General features: G+C 38.7%; 1 protein-coding gene across 1 annotated transcript in view; it reads right to left on the reverse strand.

Annotated features, from left to right (window-relative positions):
• LOC118113661 (vacuolar protein sorting-associated protein 13B-like) overlaps positions 1 to 12,656 on the reverse strand; it is a 311,783-nt gene extending 299,127 nt beyond the window's left edge. Inside the window, exons 1-3 of the mRNA XM_035163589.2 lie at positions 12,526 to 12,656; positions 11,638 to 11,795; positions 9,829 to 9,972 (exon numbers count right to left, since the gene is read on the reverse strand). Of these exons, the coding sequence (XP_035019480.2) occupies positions 9,829 to 9,972; positions 11,638 to 11,784 (291 nt within the window). The 5' untranslated portion in view covers positions 11,785 to 11,795; positions 12,526 to 12,656. The remainder of the gene's footprint in view (positions 1 to 9,828; positions 9,973 to 11,637; positions 11,796 to 12,525) is intronic.
• Between the last annotated feature and the right edge of the window lie 865 nt (positions 12,657 to 13,521).

Genomic DNA, 13,521 nt, shown 5'->3' on the forward strand with positions numbered 1-13,521 from the left:
TTCAGACAGGCAAATGACTAATTGTGATGTAGGTGTTGTAGGTGATGAAATTTGGAACCTGGCTGACCAGTCTCCATTTTCTTTTCATTGGCCCCCATTCACATTCTGCCCAGTGACCTCTTGATATTAACATACCATGTTCCTGCTGGTCCCTGCTATTATTGCACTTGACATACCCAAATGTTGCCTCACTAGTGAAAAGAAGATAACAACATTAAGAGAACAAAAAGCCAAGGCAGAAAAAAGAAAAATACAAGAGAGAAAACAGGAAAGTGGAGTGAAAAAACAACCAAGAGAGAGAATGAAAAAGAGGGAGAAATTCTTCTTGATTTAGATCTGAGGGGCTCTGTTCCTTCAGATGTCTCCATCATCTAACCACAAGCCTGGGCTGAGCATGTGAGGCATGCTGCTTACACTGGCACATCTACCCCCTAATGCTAATAACTGCAATGTGTTAGCAACAATAAAACATTCCACACAGAGCCGATATACACATACACAGGCGTGTACAAAAAGACACACACATCTTGACACACGTGGGGGAATTCCCAAACACAGAAGCTGCTTTCAGACATGCAATGAATTCTAGAAATTCTATGCATTTTCTTCAGGAGGAGGTGCATGTTTGAGTGCAAAATGTCCATGTGAAAGGCTCAGGATTACCTGCGAACTTTCTCCACCTGGTCCCCTAGTATAAAGTCTGCAGAAAGTCGGTAGAATCTGATGTGAAAACACAGCAGGGGATCCGCCGCTGTATTCACAGCGACGCCTCTAACATGCATCTAATATGCCTTCAATCCCCCACAATTAGGAGTGACATGTTATACAAGTATTCATATTATGATATTATTCCATACATGGAATCTGACTCTACCAACACAATAAGATCAGTATTCCTCCATAGCTTAAAGATTTACCATTGTATTATATATTTTTTGTGATGAATTCAGGTGCATGGGTACAGTGTGAAGTCCACATTGTTGATGATCACAATGTGAGCAGAGAAGTCTCAGGTTCTGCCCTTGCAGAAAATGTATAGTGAGTTGTACATTTTAAAAATCAGTGTATGCTTTCAACACTTCTAGCTTGCAGGAACCACTGCAGAATCACTGGTGTGCAGCCAAAATGCTATGACTGAAACTTGTGCTAAAAAATTTACATTCTTACATAAGTTTGTCAAAACTTAATAGATTGTGATAGTAAATGTGTACATGGTGTACCGAACTGCGAAAATCTTGTTTTGTGTACCCAACTTTTAAGGACAAATACATGTACCATAGTACCCCCATTTAGTACTGACACAGATATTGAGGATTTTTTTTAATTTTTTATTACATCGTTAATGTTATTACTTCTTATTGCATTGCACACGTTGAATGACTATCTTTCAATGTATAAATAAACATTTACTGCAGTTTGTGCTGTAATGCGCTGCTCGGCTCGTAAATTTACATCTGTATGACAGGTCGGGTTGTTCCTGCTGCCCTTTCTCCTCTCGTACTTCCAGTGCGAGCACAATGCATGGCATTGCTTGGTTTCACTAAACATTTGGAAAGCACTACAAAATTTGGAACCCACTATTTAGCGGACCATATAGTGATTAGTGAGTGATTTCGGACACAGCATAGGACCCACAATTGCAACGAATTGAGATATCTCAATGTTTTGTGGAAAGGTTGTGCCAATTTGACCATATAAAAGAACATTAGAAAGGGCCTCCTCCACTGACCAGGAGTGGTCAGTTGGAGAAAGCCAGAGACTGGGAGATGTTGTTGGACGTGGACAAGCGGCTTATAGTCCCATCATGGACATGTCCTGTGCCAGACCATAAAAGAAACATTGCACACTGCAGAACACTGTAGCCAATGGCTCTGGATCAGGAGGAAAGATACCGAATGGGCCCTAAGATGCTAGGGACATGCATCCAGGTCTGATCAACCTGTGGTGGGCCTGTCTTAGAAGAGGGTGTCTTGTGATTAAAAGGCCGAAACAACTGATGACACTAAGGTACACAACTGAAGAGATGTCCCTAACATCCGCTGGTGGTCACTAACATCCGATTACATCAACTGGCGGTAGGCATTAATTAGTGCGGCAGAATGTAGATTACGTATTCTCCATCTTCTCCTAAGTTCAAAAAAGAGAAAGTGTTTCATTTAAAAAGGCAAAGAGGTAATGGCATCTGTTTAAATATTTAAATTAGAAAAAAAGTTGAACTAAATGTGGGCATCAATTAATTTTACAAGTTGAATAATCTCAGAAAAGCTGTGAAACTCGTTAGTAAACAATGTTAAATTGTGCCACTTTATACATTTTTACCATGTTAATCCTATGTGAGAATTTCTGTGACACCCAAAGAAAAGAAATATCCATCACTTTAAATCTAGTTAAAGCAAAAAATGAAAAATTACCCAAAACTGGCCTTAGTCTATGGTCACAGCTTCAATAATAAATAACAAAAATTATGGCATCAGTTCCATGCCTCCGCCAACCGGTGCAGTTTCAGCCCACATGTGGTTTTTTTCAGACTTATATGAGTTCACAGTGACCTTTGACAACTGAAATCTTAGTTAAAATTTGAAGAAATTCTATGAAGGCAGACTTTAGATATCATGTTCAAGGGGCCGAAAAAATGTTATGTGAGGCCACCGTGACCTTGACCTTAGACCACCCTAATATAATCAGTTAGGCTGTGAATCCAAGTGAACATTTGTGCCAAATTTAAAAGGATTCTGTCAAGGCATTCTTAAAAAAACTCATTCACAAGAAAAAGGAAGGATTTTGTTTGGTCACAGTGACCTTTGACCACTAAATTCTAAATCGAAAATCTTTACCAAATTTGAGAGGATTCCCGAGAGGTGTACCTGAGATAGTGTGTTCACAAGGTAAAAGGTGTGATTTGTGAGGTCACAGCAACCCTGACCCTGACCTATCTTGAGATAATTTGTTTGCAAGAATAGTACGGACCAATGGACAATAAAGGCATGAAAATATTTTTTATTAAATGATAGCCAGCTGTGTCATACTGACTCACAACATAAAAACATTGATTTTTAATAGCAATATAAAGTAGAAAACACCTTTCCTAAATTTAACTTCTTAGAGTTTTGATTTAGATTTAAGACTCATTCAGTAAATTGTGTTCCTGATTGTTACACAACATCTTCCAACAATTTCTGTCTAAAGAAAGCACTGATAAAGCGAACATTGGCCTTAACTGACACTGACTGTAATATCACCGGAAGCACCCAGCAAGTAATAGGTTTCACCGAGGAACAGCTTTAGACCGGATGGCCTGAGAGCAGGTACAAGCAGCAGCTGTTGCGCAGAGTGTATCACTACTTTACTCAGTGGATGTAGTAGGCTGATGGGTTTAATTTTTCCCCCCTTACTGCTTTCCTGTGTCTGAGGACTGTCTGAAAAGCTGAAGTAACCTCATTCCACTAGGATCCAAACCTCCGCCAGACCTCAAAGACAAAGCAGTGTAACACTGCGGGTTGTGTAGCCTCCGTTGACTCACAAGTAATGGTGGGTGAGTGCAAGTCCCTACACTGGAATTACACACTTGTGTAGGGCCTTCTGCAGATGCTATAAATCAGTTTGGCATGCCAAACAGTTACCAGCGAAATGGGTGACTCTATGCTGAGAACTTGAATGAGGGGACAGATATTTACAGCATGAGCATTATCCCTATACCCATTCAGTCTACTTCTGTCTCTCAACAGTTCTTTTTGTCTCATCAGAACGCATGCACTGGCTTCCAACCTGCCAGAGGAATCCACAGTGTGCCAACATCACTCCGTGTTTTTATTATTTACAGTTAGAGATGGGTTTTGTTGCTGCTTTAGGGGGTTGGATTCAAGGAAAATAGATTTGCTAAAGCTACATGTCTTCACCCTCTGTCTCCTCAGTCTTGAAGACAAGGCACCGCTGTGCTGATGATCAGACAGATTTATGGTGCAATCTCTGTAAGCCATTTGCTCCCTGCGAGCCGGAGAATCAAAGGCAAGATTTCCGGATGGAATTGGGACAGAGATTATCCAGCTTGTGCTATCTGATTGCAGACTCCCACAGGCTGTTTTCTTTTAATTCTTCAAATTTTCCCTGAATGTTTTCTGACTTATGAAAGATGAGCTTAGGCACAAACAGACTGGATCTCATTCTGTCAGAGGGGGCTGGACACTATGAGGGCTGACAGTGAAGGGACATTTGATTGTATATTTAATGAAACTAATACAGTACTTGTTTTAATTGTCACTATATAACATGTTCACACTGTGACAACAATTATTACAATCTGATATTAAAGCAGAAAGGAAAGCATGATATACACTAGAACAGTGTGCACACAGAAGCTGGGAACAGCTTCCATTTTAGTGGGTTGTCGATGAGATGGCATCGCTGAATATGTCCACAACAGGGAATCAACGATGCATTCGAATTCACAAAAAAAAAAGTGTTTTTCCATATCACAATATGAGCCTATCAATATCCAATATACTGAATATCAAACCTGTGTGTTTGGTATTCAAAACTTATATATCACATCTATAGATTTCTCTTTTTTAATTCCAAGGTTAAAGCCAGGTAGGTGATTTGTCTACCTGGTATATAGTGATGGAAATCACAGAATAACAACTTCGGGTTTTTAATAAGTCTTCAAGGAGGGGATCCCTAATTCACGTTTTACCCATTATTAGGGAGCAATGAAGTTTAGTTATGTTAAGTCCTAAAAATAGTTTGGAAGGAATCTAACAGAAGAAAGGGCCTAGCTGGACCATATGCCAAACCAAGAAGTCTCAGAGGCACCTCCCCAAATCATCTTGAGGCAATGCATCAATCACAACCTCCACATCAGTGGCAAATGCACTCAGCAGCCATAAAACTCCCAGATCAAGCAGCGGGCCGAGCCAAAACCAGAAAGTCTCTCCTCTGTAAACCCTAGCCCTTATCTTTGTCTCGTAAAAAAGAAAGAGTGCCTGAGAGTGTTATGATCCACTGTAACAGTTATCCAGCCAGTTCCTCTCTGTCTTTGCTGATCACACCTCATCCTCGACATCTGGATCAGTTTACCGAGATGTCAAGAAGAAAAGAAAATGTGCCCGTAATTTTGCAACATTACATCAATGTTAGCTGTTAGGTCTTTCATTAAAGCGTGAGTTCAGTCTTGCCAATTTCTGTTACTGCTACAACTAGCTACAAATACAAGAGTAAAATTCCTAAAACAACCACAGAATTAATTCTACCTCCTACCAAAGGTTTTATCCATCTCCTCATTATAGAGTGAAGCTTTAGGGCAGTAATGCTTTAAACCAAATGCTCAGCATCACATACCAGCTCCAGTCCACCACATCTGATAGAAAACATTAAAAAGACAACACAACCTAATGAAGAAAATACCAAATACATAGAAAATCTGTCTCGAATGTGAACAGTTCAGTGTGAAGCTGGTAAAACTGAAAATTGCTAACTCGTTCCATGAGATTTCCATGGGGCAAATAAGATACTAGATGGAGACCATATGTTCAATTAATAACTCCAATTTCCATACAGGGCCTGCATATAGAATAACAGATTTTAAAACCATTGTTTTATCCTGTGCTTTTTAATCTAGAATGTGCTCAGATCAAACTGTTCATTCACTTGATGAACCATTTCCAAGGGGCCAAAATAAGTGCATCTTTGCACATCAGAAAGAAATTAAGTTGACAACTCTAAAACTCTTTCCCCATGACCAATCTCTTGTCACATACTTTAGTTCTTAGACACAAACCAGGACTTAATCTAATTTTAGATCTAAAAACTAAATAAAGGTGTTACTTTAAACACCTTTAAAACAGAGTGTACTGAAGAAAACATGTGAACAGTCTATATGTCAGGTAAAGGTAGACAGATACATATCCACACGTGTATATATATATATATATATATATACACAATGCATTAGTTTGCATATGGCCTCTGGTTTGAGAAATTAATGTTAGAACAAGTTGACTTTTTTTTTTTCACTATACGTTCTGCACTACAAATCTTCATTACAGCTTATTTCAAGCAATTACACTGTCAGCAGGAACTGTAATCTCCAACTGTTGCCGAACTCCCAAATTTCCACATTTGCTGGAAACTATAATTGTGAGTCGCTCTTGGTGCTTTGCAGATGGGCCCTATTAAACAATCTCAATATCCCTAATATTACCCAGTTCCTCTCAAGGAGAAATACGAACATTTAAAAAGGTCCAAATAATTTGGGTCAAATTACACAACCCTTAATGAACTTCAAAAGATGTACGGATGTTTTTACAGGCAAGCGCTTCGGCTTGAACAGTAATTATGAAAACAAACCCAGTTAATTATATAATTTATCATTTCCACACTTTGGCCACATGAGGCCCAAATACCCTGTCTCTACTGGGCAAGAAACACTAGTAATATACTAAATTTAGAGTGTAACATTTTCCATGCACAGATACACATCTCTTTTAAAATCACATGGGCCATTACTTAAATTACTTGAGTGCTTCAAGGACAACTGTCATTGCCTAAAGTTATGCACCTCTCTGCATCACTGCTAAGATCTGATTCAATTTGGAACAGGGCCTGACATGTATTAGAATAATATCTAACTTTTAGGGAAATACAATATTGTTCCTGTGAAGCTAATGTGACAAAGAACTATATGCCTGCCTCTTCAATCAAGGAAATTCTCTTTGGGGTAGGAAACTGCCACCACAGAGATGACATAACAAATATTGTTGTTTTTCTGAAGTACAAACAATGGTACTGTGTAATTAAGATGAAATAAAGGTAATACAAGTTACTAAATTACACAAATCTAAAGTATATAAGAAAACTGACAGCATTTTCTTGGCCTAAGAACACAGTAGTCAGCCTTCAGCCTCCCACTCACATAAGACAGAATTGAAGCAGCTCATTTAAATTCCACATGCTAGAAGGACTTCTGTTGTAGGTCTGGCATTGCTCCAAATTATGTCTCATGGGTGTACATACCGCTAAATTATTTGTCCAAATGTCATTTGCAATTCACCAAAATTCTTTACTTGACTAGAAGTCTTTTAAAAACATATGTAACAAACTGCTGTTTTGAGACTATGCATTACACCAGCACTGGCACATGAACCATAAAAAAAAAGTTTAGATTTCCATTGAACAAGAAACCTGATCGCATGACCAGTAGCCACCTGCATAGTTTGATATTTACCATTAGTTCTGGGCAGCTCAAGTGTTACAAATCTTTTTGCCGCAGTCTATGTAATTAGCTGTAATTGACTTCCCTTGAAATGTGTTTCTTCTGGGACATCTGGCCTTGAAACCTCAACCTTTCCATAAAGGGCCAGTGCTGAGTTACACTCAATTTTGCAAACCACATGGGTGGCAAAAGTAGGACCAGGCTCTCATGCAAAAATACATGTAAGATGCCTTTCATATACCACACTTCAAAAATGTATTTATGAATAAATATTATTAATATGTCTCTAGTAAGAACTGTTCTGAGATTTATGCCCCTGATGATGACAGGACTTAATCAACAAGAACAAAATATCTTCCTTGTTGCTAAATGGTGCCCTGTGTTATTTTTGCAAGCAAATAAGTTTCTGTTTACATTCTGCACTGCTAACAAAACACAGTGTAAAGCCCAATTTGTCTTAAAAGTAGACTAATTACATTGTGTACATGTGTTTATTAGCTTATAGTGCTCAATTATTCTCTGCCTTTGTGAGCAGATTGCTCATGAGACACACAAAAAGTATATGCAATCATAAAAAAAAACTCCATAGTGCTCCTACGGGTCAAAAACTCTACATTGCATCTTGTAGCAGCCAGATTTGACAGATATAGTCTCATTTTGCTCATGAAATAGTTTAAAATCCTATCCATGAGAATTTCACTGCTTATTAAATAAAACAGAACAATGATATGTTTAAGATGGTGCAGCAGTAAATAGCACTGATCAAAGTCAGTAAAGTCACCTTACAGTTTTGAGTTTCTCTGAATATTTCTGGTCAGTGGTCAATGAAGCTGTCCCTGTTTTAAAGGGACAAATATACTGAGTGGGTGTACTGTGGTTTACTTAAGGGAAAACATATTGACAAAGTGGAACCATCCTTTTTTAAATAACAAAAATATGGGGAAGACAATAACTGATATAGGTTTTATGCTGAAATCCATCTGTCTCAAAATAAAGGCAGATGAGTCTCTTGATAAATTGCAAGAGCCTTTGCTAATACTTAATTCTGGTAGTATGGGCGGCAAAACACTTTCATCCCGAAATTCTGAAATGTGTTCCTCATTGCAACCAGTCATTACATAATTTGCCAATGTGCCTTTTACCCCCAGAAGCTTTTGAAAATATAGATTACAACCCATCACTGGCATAAATTCATCATTTTGCCTCAATCAGGCACTGATTAATTTCTTCTGCTCTCCTTTTTTAAAAAAAATGCATTTCTCACCTGAATAATTATGCAGGCATAAGAAAGACAAAAGCAACTACTGTTTAACTTTGTCAAATCAACATGTTTTAAACCCTGCTTATGAAGTGCCTACCATATACTGTACTAGGGTGGGCACTGAAATCTGATGCCAATCAGGCACGAGATCCTTCACAGCCAGTACCTGCCGGACCTACCGGAGATTTTGGTGCCCCATTTCGGTGCGTGAGCTATGTAGCAGTTGCCCTTCTTACAGGCAAAATAAGCATTACTGCACGTGCCTACTTAAGATTACTCTTAACTTTGGTGGCAACACACTCTCTACATGGCCCTAGCTAGTAGCTACCTCAAATTCGAGTTGACACAACATTAAAATGCCTAATGCTAAACTTTCAAAGTGTGGGTGTATTTCACCTGAAAGGATTCCGACACTAGGAGGTGCAGCAAATGTTTGAATTTGTTACAATTCTGTGTAAGGAACACAGCAAACTTAATGAATTACCCGGCAACGCATGGGATACATTTGAAAGCAGTGGGATGCACCGTGTTTGACTGCTTGTGTGACCCCATGCCAAGCACATCAGTCGGCAGTGGTGGAGAGAAAGTTGAGGATGAGTTTGGAGCTGGAGTATTTTGCTGTATTAACCACTGAAACCATTATTTGAATAGTTTTCGTTGGGTTAAGTTTCATTTAGATTTAGTTCGTTAAATTTGGTATGAGTTGTGCACCTATTTTTATTTTATTATTTGCTTTATATATGCTTATAACCATTTACATTTAATGTTTAAATTTCAACTTCCAATTTGACTTAGCAAAAAAAAGCTGTTCTCACTGCCAAATGCCATTTTGTGTTGTATTTCAGAAAAAAGTATCATTTCTGGGACCAGAATCAGAAAAAAACCAAATGATACCCTACCCTATATAGTACACTATATAATAAACCATAATATACTATAGCAAATGTGAATAATATAAATGAGCTCTGTTGCTAGAAATGGTAGCTTCAGTAAAAACAAAAAGTCCCAAACAAATTCTCCCAACTTATAGACTGAGACTAATGTTCTCAACTTCATACTTGTCATTATGCCCGATTCACAGTCCAGAAACAATTTGTTATATTATATCAAATGACTGCACCTTGCCTTATCACCAAACTACTTGAGTAAGCAGTGATACTGGTGTAGCTGATCTAAGAAACCGTTGACTGAAAAGGTGACTGACGAAAACACTTGTGTTTGTTCAAAGCAAAGGCCAAAAATGACTGAGAAAGCTTTGCTGTGAGAAGGAATTTAGCAAAAATAACAGGCAGATCTGGCCAGCCCTGTTCTATACCTGTAGGGGAATATATTATGTTTCTTATACCAGCTAAGAACTCACCTGTGCTCCATCCCTCAGCTTGAGAATGCACTCCATGGTGTTGATGGTGATGACTACAGGCTCTGAACCCAGCTTAGTCCAGGGGACATGGATACGCAGTTCATGGATATGACCACTCATGAACGTAAAGGGCAGCTTTAACTCCTATGTGCAAAGAAACAAAAAGATGAAAACAACACATGATTATTAAAAGAATCATCGCCATGATATTACATTTGTTATTGAGTCAACACTGATGTTATTGTTTCAAGAGTATTTGGAGCCTTATAATCCATCCATTACAGTACTTTTAAACTAACATTTGAAGATGAGAGGATAATTAAAAAAAACAGCTACATATTACACATAGGTCACACTTTTAACAAAATCAGTCAGATTTTCTCAGGGGCAGACAAATCACTGTTCTGCATCTTGAACCACTTGGTGTGAGAACGAGTCCCATGAAACCAGACTGCCTATACACAGGCTTCAAATGCCTTCTCTGTAAGTCTAAGGCCAAAAACTAGTAAGGAAACAGATTTCTGAAAAAAGCTGTCATGGATTTGCAGTAAACCACACAATGTTTCATTACAATTTACTCTATTAGGAAGATGATTTCTAATTGCACATTTTAAAAGAGGCATTGTCCAAATTAAATGCAATAAAACAAAGTCAAAGGGAGGACAGTTTTCGATATGGCATTTCACATCAAATCTGCATACGATTCCCACTGTCGGTTGGCTTAAAGCTGCTTCCAATAAGAACTTTCATCACAATCTCTTTTGGGTTGGGTAGTATTTTGGTCTGGTCTTCAGAAGCAGTCAGAGCCCTCTCAAGAGAAAATTCTTTTAACTCATGGTAGATTGATCTAATCCAGACATTACAAGTGTAAAAAGAACACTGTGTCAAAATAAGACTGCAGAGCAAAATATCTGAGTAAATCTATCAAACCTCCTCCAAATGACAGTAAAGATTCTCTGTTTGCTGCTGCTAGTGTTACGGCCACAACCTCAAATGTTTGCTTGGCTCAACCCAGTGATGGCAACATAAAAGGAAGATGCCACACCAGAGTTAAGGTTAAGCAAAATGTTTTTATGAATAAAAACAAAAACAAAAAGAAATCATGTTAAATTAAACTGTGGGAAAGTGGAGGCCTGGCCAAAAATACCAAAAAATAGGACGATCTGGGCCAACCACACAGTGAGCCATCGCGCCCTGTTGAGACCTTATGACATATGTGTCTCTCATAATTATGAAAGAAATCTCATAATAAGATCAGGATTTTATAATTGCAAGTTTATATTGCATGGTATTTGCATTTTAACTTAATTTCAGGGTCTGGCTCTCTTAATAATGAGATTAATTATTGGGCAGAAATTGGAATGAGAATTATCAAGTTTTCAAGATGTCTTTGCAAGCCATGCATGATGTGACATGTGCAACTGGAAAGAGTTACCACTGTATTACTTCTTACTCTGCAAGTAAATAGAAGCCTGCCATGACATCTGACTGCTGGTGAGTTTGCAAATGCAAACAACTTTCAAGCATTTGGGCGGCGCTATCAGGATATGAAATGTCAACAAAAAGGCAGGTTTGCTACACTGTTTAATGTGGAACCAGCTGATGTGCCTGAGAACCAACAACATGAAATCATTGAGCTACAAAACAATGGTGAGCTCAAAGCTACAGTAACAACCTTCCTCTGTAACCTGGGGGTTTTTCGACATTATGAGGAGAAAATGCAATGTCTGTCATTCCAACAAGTACTCTCTTGGACTTGCAAAAGACTCAAAAGAGAGAAAAGCAGAGGTTACGTGCAGTATACTGTACCTGTTCCAGTACATCCAGTTTCAGGTCTAACTTGCTGAGCACCACATCTCCTCCCCAAAGAGACAGCTGCAGGTCAGATGGCTTCAGATTCTTTATATACTTGTTTACATAGCTCATTAGGAGCGGTGTGACATAGGACTCCAACATCTTGTCCCTGTCTTGAACACATAACAAACATTGGACAAAATTATGTGATGATTCAACATGTTGTTTCATTTGACCATCTTATAAGAAACACAACTGCTCCTAAAGCTTTGGTCAGATGCAGATATTAAGCATATTTGTTTTCATATTTTTCATGGGAGATATTTCTAAATCATCATAGAATGGGACGACAGGTTAAAGTTACATCAATAATGATGTCTGCATTCCATTCAGCAGCGACCTTTCTCAAATCAACAGTGAAGTGCATGCCCCTCACTTGCTGTTAACTGTTTTATAGCATGAAGTGCACATTGTTGTGCTTCATTACCTCACGAGGTCAGGTCTCTGTGAACCTAACATACATGTTATATCACGGAAATGTGCATTTAACGACTAACAATATTATAAACTGAATGAATTTCAGTGGTTCTTCTTGTATGTGGTTTTGTTTTGATTCACAGCTGTGCCCTAGTTGGTCTGCTTGCTAATGTGCCAGCATCCAGCTACCAGCAGTTCGCCACTCTAAATGCATAGCAAAGTAACCTAATCAAACTGCGTAGTAGAGTATTTTACTGACAGTTAACGCTAGAGTGGCTATCAATGCTCTTCTGTCATTCTAGCTGTGTACATTGTAGCATCAGAGCAAAGAAGCTAAGCTAACCGAGAAGAAGTGCTCCAAAGTGCGTTCGTTTCAGCTGAATAAAACCTTTGGCCACGAGGAACAATATAAAAACATCTCCTTACTTCACCCCCGTCTATGTCTTGTGGCAATTACTTCACTTCGAGGTTTTAATAGAACCTACTCGTCCCGTTACCATTAGCCACATCTCTCCTACAACTTCAGCTCAAACGTCATGCGTCAACATCATCGCGGCTTCCGTATGCCTGGTGTTGCCTTTCCGCCCTGTAGGAAATGTGGGCTTCACTTCCAGTGCACGTTTATACTAAAGCAAAAGAGTTGCACACGAGACACGATTAATTCCTTGTGAAACATGAGTGGGTGACAAAATCATTACAGAGCTGATTTCGGATACGGCTAAAAATAAATCCGCAACAGCATCACACAAATATCGGGTGCACATGAAGTCTTTTTAATTCACTTTAGCACGGAATCATGAGCCATACTTGCAGTTGAATGACATACAATTTGTGCACGTAGCTTGTGTGTCAAAGTCACGCCTTTCAGTATTTCTTATCGAGCGGTCACAACACGTACTCCCTGTGTTGATGAGGATTTAGGAGGAGCTCCTGAACGCATCATTCCACGTGGTAATGCTGTTGTCTGTGTCCTGCCTCTGGCGCGCACATGGATGTGCACGCTCACCTTAGCTGAGACAGACGCGAATAAACTTCGCACCTGACCGAATAGAGTCAGTGTGTGGGCTGCTTTTTCTTGATATTTTTATAACAGGAGCCAGCGTGTTACAAATGTAAAATATAAATAACATGGATGCTAAAGTTAAAGGAATTGTTTCCCTTTTGTTGTTTTAGGATCGTGCTTTGCCTTGTAATCATAAATCACATGGTTTATTAAACATTTAATAAACATTTGAATGCAATTACCCTGATGCCCATTAGCTGTTTCCTTTTAGTTGTTCGGCAGTTCTGAAATATATAACTAAATTGGACCACACGAAAAGTCGAACATTTAACTAGATGATGCAAAGTTTAAAATTAAAGTGATTTCTCAGAATGATGGTCGCAGTGGAATTGGAGCAGAAATTATAAAGTGTCCGTCAC

This window comes from Hippoglossus stenolepis, chromosome 8, assembly GCF_022539355.2.
Source record: "Hippoglossus stenolepis isolate QCI-W04-F060 chromosome 8, HSTE1.2, whole genome shotgun sequence".
Classification (NCBI taxonomy): domain Eukaryota; kingdom Metazoa; phylum Chordata; class Actinopteri; order Pleuronectiformes; family Pleuronectidae; genus Hippoglossus; species Hippoglossus stenolepis.